General features: G+C 37.9%; 1 protein-coding gene across 1 annotated transcript; it reads right to left on the bottom strand.

The window, feature by feature from the left end:
• Window positions 1–1,048: 1,048 nt before the first annotated feature.
• Window positions 1,049–7,117, bottom strand: LOC143552422 (ribonuclease E/G-like protein, chloroplastic). Its single transcript, XM_077042652.1, has 11 exons — window positions 6,774–7,117; window positions 5,605–6,683; window positions 4,555–4,872; window positions 4,438–4,479; window positions 3,487–3,611; window positions 3,259–3,406; window positions 2,950–3,022; window positions 2,733–2,845; window positions 1,941–2,060; window positions 1,712–1,864; window positions 1,049–1,356 (listed from the first exon to the last, which is right to left on the bottom strand). The coding sequence occupies exons 1-10, from the start codon at window positions 6,976–6,978 to the stop codon at window positions 1,796–1,798; spliced, it is 2,292 nt and encodes a 763-aa protein (XP_076898767.1). The 5' UTR covers window positions 6,979–7,117; the 3' UTR covers window positions 1,049–1,356; window positions 1,712–1,795.
• Window positions 7,118–7,409: the final 292 nt, after the last annotated feature.

Below are 7,409 nucleotides of genomic sequence, written 5' to 3'. Positions count from 1 at the left end.
TGGTGAGTAGGCAGCGGCTAATAGTGACAAACAGTACTAGAGCATGCTCCTCCTCGTACTGTTGTCGGTGAGCTGTCACCCTGTGATTGGTTCATGGGCTGCTTTGGTCAGATCTTGTCTATTTTGTCCATACCTTGGCAGGTATAGTACAAAAGATCTTCTAGAAGCATACGGACTGGCTCATTTGGGCGGGAGTATTCCCGCCTTGCTCATTCCTTCAGGTGACACTGAATTATTGAGTGCCTTGTGCGTGTAGCCTTGCTATTAGTACGGGTAGCCTTCCCTGATGGCTTGTATCCGTAGCTGCGGGGACAGGCGGGGTACTTCACCATTGGGAGGCTTTCCCTGCGGGAACAGCTGGCGTACTGCGCGTAAGGTCTTCATCTCTGAGCATGGTGGGTCCTGCGGAACCAGTTGGTCCTTGCGCAGACGTCCCTCTTCAAGGTGAGTCTTGCGGGTCCAACTGGGCTCTGCTGGGACCTACCTCTTCAACCTTCAATCATTATCACTTTAGATACATATGAGCTTTATTGTAAAAACGTTCATGTCCTTATAAAGCCTCATAATGCCCTGGGGAATGGTGTAGGGACTTTATCTATCCATATAATGCCTCATTACACATGGCCTAAAGTCATCAAAACATTTGTTGCATATTGTACTTAATTGGGTCACCCGATTAATTTTTATTGCGTGTTTCACTTTCAAAATCATATGTTTACAAAAAACCCCAAGTCGTTCAACAAGTTTAATAGCTCTTAATACAAAATTTTAATTTTTCTAATTTCTTTAACAAAATATTTTAATTAGATATCACTTCAATGCATGATATAGGACTTTCAAAACCATAATTAGGTTAATCATTTCTCAATTTCTTTATCAAATGGATCTTTTGATGGATGTAAAAGTGGATATATACTGTCAACAAAATTCAGACACGTTTCTTTGTTATAACAGAATAAAACTTTTAGATACTGAATTACAAAAACAAAAGTTCATGCCATCTGTAACCATCTACAAAATTCTGTTATATGTAACTACCAAATAATATTTTATTACTTTTTTTTAAAAGGCATTTCACTTGGAACCTTTTTTAATATGAGCAAAAAAGTAGCTGAAATAGAGATTACCAAATCTTACATATGTTCATTTACTACTACTACCACCACCACCACCACCACCAGTCTTCCACTTGTTAATGGGAAAGATGGTGACTTTCCGTCTGGGCGTATCTCTGGCGGTCTTCTTTGGTGGCTGCAACGGCGGCTGCCGCCTTTTAATTTCATCTTCATCTCTATCATCCTTATATTCTGCTAGTGGCTTTAACTCAAATGCACCCCTAGTAAAATTTCTTGCAACCTGATGCATTAAAAGTCAATTAGATCATTGACCCAAATTGAACCATTGACTAGTTTTTTGCTCATTACAACTAGTCTCCATTCTGGCCACAAACCATTTTAACCCAAAACAAAATTGATTTTCTTTAAATGGCCCAATTTTACCCGAAATCCATTCTGCTCAGTACCCGTATTGACCCGAATCGCTTTGACCCGAACCAAATTGATACTTCTTTTTAAAATGGCCCGTATTGACCCGACCACATTTTGCTATTGACCCAACCAAGTTGCTACTTCTTTTTAAAATGGCCCATCAACCAAACCTGCCTGATCCGCCCAGTTTGCCAGCTTAAAAAAAACTTAAATCGATCGATTACCTTGAGCAAAATCCATACTCTTAGAGAACTACTCAAGATAGCTAATCTTGTCCTCTTTCCAGAAGTTAAGTAACTACCCATATATCAATCAACCATTAGAACGAATTTTGGCCATGTTTCAGGCTTTCCAGGATCTGGTTTCTCTATCTGTGCCTACCAAAAATGAATGTTGATTTTACAATTATTCATATTAACTAACTATATTCAAATAAAGAAAAGAAATACTCACAAGCAGTCGACAAAGCTCACGCTCGATTTTAGAATACGAGGTTTCCAAAGCTTCAACTCTCCCAGTAGCATGACAACAAGAACATGGTTCACTGATCATGAATGTCACACTAGGTCGCACCTGGTCAAGACACAACAACGATGATTTGTTTGTGAAATATCATTTTTAATTGGTATATTGGTTTTTATTAATCCCAATTATCGTCTTTTGGTCGCTGTCAGTCCCAACCAACAAATTGGTTGCAGCCGGTCCCTACTTTTAACGTATTTGTTTCCAGCGGCCCACAACTAACAGAATCTTAACGCTGTTAGTTGCAGGCCGCCAGAAAACGTTTTTTGCCCGAAAAGTCACATTCTTTTGCCGGAAAACACCACCGTAACACCACCACCACCAATTGACTCACCACCAACCAGCCATCACCACTTGAGCACCATCAACCGATTCCGATGATGGTTCTAGGGTTCCGGAGACCTCAATAATTGAGGCTTTTACTAGAAAAAGGTTTCTAAAGGTCCAACTCAAAGTTACAAAGATGTTTGGGACGAAAATGTTGAGTTTTCCGGGAAAAAAATGTGAGGTTTCCAGCCAAAAACGTTTTCCCGGTGGCCTGTAACTAACGGCGTTAGGATTCTGTTAATCGCGGACCGTTGGGAACAAATTTGTTAAAAGTTGGGACCGTCAGAAGCCAAGTCGTTACTTAGGGCCGGCAGCAATCAAAAGATAATAGTTGGTATTAATAAAAACCAATACACCTTTTTAATTTATGATTTGACTTTTTTATGAAGTGCATACCCTTTTTCTGGTAATCTCCATTAGCCCATGCCTTGAAAGCTCAGAGACTTTGACTAATGAGCGGTCCCTCTCAACTGCATTTTTAACCGCTTCATAGACCAATCTCTTATATGCTGAATAATATATTCACAAAGAAAAATGTGAGTGCAATTTATTGCTGATACAGAACCAGGCTTTCTTGTATGAGCATTTCTGAACGTAACACACAGAGACTTACAATCATCCAGCATATCAATGAAATCAACTACAATAATCCCACCAATATCTCTCAACCGCAATTCCCTAGCAATCTGAAATCCATGGAAAATCAATATTAAAATAGTTTGATTTCTTAAATCATCAGCATTTTCGGTCTTTTTAAGAGAGAAACACTAAAATTTGCTTCACAATATCACAATCCATAGGAATGAGGCCTTACAGCTGCTAGCTTTTGTCATGATTACTTATTTATACAGCTCAACTAAAGAAACAGGATTGTAATATAAACAACCACATTTAAAATTAAGTAAATAATGCACATACATACTTGTTTAGCAGCTGCAAGATTAACTTCAAGAATGGCTTTCTCCTGTGAAGTCCCATGACCAAGCATACACTGTCCTCCATTCACATCAACAGAGACCAAAGCCTCGGTTTGTTCAATTACTAAATAACCTCCATTAGAGAGTGCAACCCTACATAACAAGACACATATTCAACTCCAATAAACATTACAAAAAACATATACAAATTACACAAAAAAACAATCTCTCACCTTTTACTTAGCATGTTGTTCAGTTCTTCTTCAATGTTATACTCATCAAAAAGTGGATTCTTTTTGTTGTATAACTCAACTCGATTGCATAGATCAGGAGCTATATCTTGAAGATAATTTGTAACCTGAATCGAGACACAAAGATTTAAACAAAAACACAATAACCACAAAAATATTGAGTTAAATACAGTTTTAGTCCCTTTTAGTCCACTAGTTTAAATTTGGCTTTTTAGTCTAATAATTTCATTTCGTATCACTAAAGTCCAGCCCATTAACCCATCCAAATTTTCTGTTTAGACGGACCATTTTTTTTCTTCTTTTCATGAGAATGAATATATTTTTATGCATAAAGATTCGCTTCAAGCGTGGATGATTATCATAAGAGATTCCCAACATATCATAAGATTCCCGTTCTTGAAAATCCACACTTTACCAAACCCAGAAAACAGACGGAATTCTAGGATCCCTTACGATAAATAATAAATAAAAAGTCCATTCCATTTCAACAAAAATTCATGATTTTCTTGGTCTGTGAAGATGCGTTGTTCGGTGCTCCATTTTCTTTTGCCATTGAGGCCGAACCTAAACCTGGGTTTCGTCCGAGCGCTCGAAATAATATTCCAAAGCTTTTGAAACTTTTTATTAAAACACCAAAAAAAACCCTTGGACTATTTCTGTTACTTTTAGAAATGGTCAAAATGCCTTGCATTTGTTTAATTATAAAACATATTAGTTTTTTAAGAGGCATTTTGATCATTTCTTAAAAGTAACACAAATAATCAAGGGTATTTTGGTCTTTTATATAAAATTAACAGAAAATTTGGATGAGGTTAGTGAGCTAGACTTCTATTAAAAGTCTAATTTAAACTAATGGACTAAAAGGGTTGTTTGGGTCAAACCACAGGAACTAAAACTGTATTTAACTATAAATATTTTGATATTATCTGGTACCTCATGATATATCCTTGGAGAATCAACTACCATTTTCTTCACCTAAACACAGCCCGGTGGAGAATTAATACATATTTAACGTGACGTATAAATATTATACATTTCCAATATTATTACCTTATGATTAAAATAATCTTGAACAACTGAAAGTGTTTGGCCCATTGCTCTATGTAACATAGCGGGAATTGCACCTTCAACACCTTCATCAGCTGCAAGGGCAGCTGATGTGGCTTGTTCAGTAATACTTTTCCACATTGAAAGCAACCCATCAAGATCCTTTTGCAGTTCTTCCAAAGTATGACCCGCAGCAACCGTCCTCACGGTTAGACCGAACCCGGGTGGCTGCAAAGTCTTGGCTATGACTTTTAACCGGGTTCTCTCCACCCCAGATATTTTCTTTGAAATCCCAATTCTATTGCAACGAGTCATCAAAACCTGCACATTGTTCAACAGTCCTACTTTTAGGTTCATATCACAAACCTAATTTTCATTTATTGAAGTTGTTTCATTTAAATCTAGGTTTTTCAAGTTCACCCGTTGGATACAAAATGAAACCCTAGAACCCATTTTAAGTAAACATTTGAAAATCACCATCTCTATGCATGAGCATATTTAAGGGTGTGAATTTTTGACACGACACGAAATTCACGGGTTTCGGTTTGGTATAAACTGGTTCGAGACAAACCCGCCACCCATGAACCCGTTTAGTTCGTGTCAACCCGTGAATACGCGTGCCGCGTTCAGGCTCACATGTTTGATACAATTTTCATGTTCGGGTTCGTGTTAAATTTTCGGATTTGTGCCAAGGTGGACCTGCGGACCCTTTTAACTAAACGGGTTCCCACGAATATGTGTCGCATTCGGGCTCACGTGTTTGATACAATTTTCATGTTTGGGTTCACGTGTCTGACACGATATTCGTGTTCGATTTCATGTCAAATTTTCTGATTGTGTCAGGTTGGACCCCGAGCCCGTTTAATTAAATGAGTTGTATTCTTGTCCACCTGTGAATATGCATGTCGTGTTTGGGTTTGCGTCAAAATTTCAGGTTTGTGTGGTGTACATGTCTGACACGGTGTTCGTGCTCGTGTCAAATTTTCGAGGATGTGTCGGATCTGACCCGCAACCCATGAACACGAGCCATAGCAGTTTCAGAATGGAACATACCCAAAATCGGCTCCGTAACTTTGGATAAGCTGTCAATGTCGGGCCTTTTGTACCCAATCCCTCTTTGACAACTTGAACGATTATTTTAGTCCCTCTTTGAACTTGAGCCCACGTACTTTCGTCTGACCCGTTTTCCTTATCTTCTGCAGTTTTATTAGTCAAAGTTTGACTAATCGGTTGAAATATATTCCTCTTTCCATTAATATACAACCCATCACCATTTCCTTCAAAATCTTCAGACACATCAAACTCGTCATCAACATCATGCTCTCCAAAATCATCATCATTTATATTATCAACAACTTCCACATGCTCAGACTTGTGTTTTTTCTCATTAACTTGAGTAGGAAGTTCTAGAAGCTCAACAAGCAAAGACCCGTCTTCTGATCTATGATCTTTATAATGAGAAAATGGAGGAAATATAAACGGCTCAAGATGATGCTTTATTTCCACAAGAGAAGCCCTCGCGTGCCCTATGTTTACAAACGCACCACCCATGTGTGGAACTAGCTTTGAAACAACTCCTATATATACGCTATCACAGTGCACGTTATTTTTAATTGGTTCTAATAATATTTCAACCAACTTTTCATCTTCCATTACCGCAACCCGTTGCATTGTACATAAAGATGAGTTTATCAATATAACCGTATCTACCTCCTGCATACCTACCCCTACTCTACTCTCATTATCATGAAACAGGTTTTTTGGAATCTCTTCAAGCTCGTTAAGACTAGGTTTATCAAGAGAGGGTATTTCTGTAATTTCTGTGACTTCTGTGATTTCTGGGTCCTCATTGTTGTTGGAAACTTCAATAGATAACCAAGGCTCTTCAACAGGGTACTCTCTTTCTAAACTATTTTGGTTTAAGTTTATATTGTTTAATAAACTTGAAGGATCTGTTTTCCTAATGGATTTGAAAAGCTCAGAAGACTCTACAAGCCATGGTTCCTCTACAGGCTGGTAATATGAGTCATAAATATCTTCAGAACCAAAGTCATCTTCGAAGTCTAGGTCACCCAATAACTGTTTCGACACCAAAAACTCACTTCCAGAAGTTTCCAACTTTTTTCCTTCATCTGTTAAATCACTGGAAGCATTTGAGTTTTCAGAAACATATTAAATGATTAAGTTTTAATTTTGGTTTACAAACGTATATGAATAGATACCTCTGGGCCGAGAAGGCATCACAGGTTGTCCAGGGAGCCAGGTGTCAACCATCCAGGAGCCGAAGTAATTTGGTGTACGGTTTTGGATACATTGTCTAGTTAATGATCTTCTAAGTAATATTTTCCTGCTTTTTTTGCTAGATAAATGTTGTGAAAGTAAGACTTCGGGTCTTAACATCCACAAGATTTCACATACAGATTGCATACCTGCCTTGAAAAAACAGCTACAGGAAAAACATTCTCTACCATGTATCTGCTGAAATCAAACTGTTAGAACCTGGGAATTGAATTGATGAAATATAGGATCATTGGCCTGATTCGAGATAGGCTAGATCTCCAAAACAAAATACGATTCCGATAGATAATACTTAAATGAGAATTACAAAGAAAGACAAACCAATTAATACTGATGCTACAAGCTAGAAACTGATAAAACTACCCGTACTTTTCGTTCTACGATTAATTTCAGACAAAGGTTGCTTACGCAGGAACAGCAAACATCTCTTGAATTTGCCCCTGGATGCATCAGGTCTGAGCCGTTTCCCTTTTGTGGGTAACCGGGTTCGTATCACAAACACATTAAGAAACAAGTTTTTATATTCTTCTATTCTTGATGCGTCGTCACATAAGTGTTTG

This window comes from Bidens hawaiensis, unplaced genomic scaffold, assembly GCF_021521415.1.
Source record: "Bidens hawaiensis isolate Kalapana, Puna unplaced genomic scaffold, B.hawaiensis_p1.1 tig00016868_1, whole genome shotgun sequence".
Classification (NCBI taxonomy): Eukaryota; Viridiplantae; Streptophyta; class Magnoliopsida; order Asterales; family Asteraceae; genus Bidens; species Bidens hawaiensis.
Note: the sequence above shows the minus strand (reverse complement) of the source record. Positions and strands in the feature narration are given on the sequence as shown.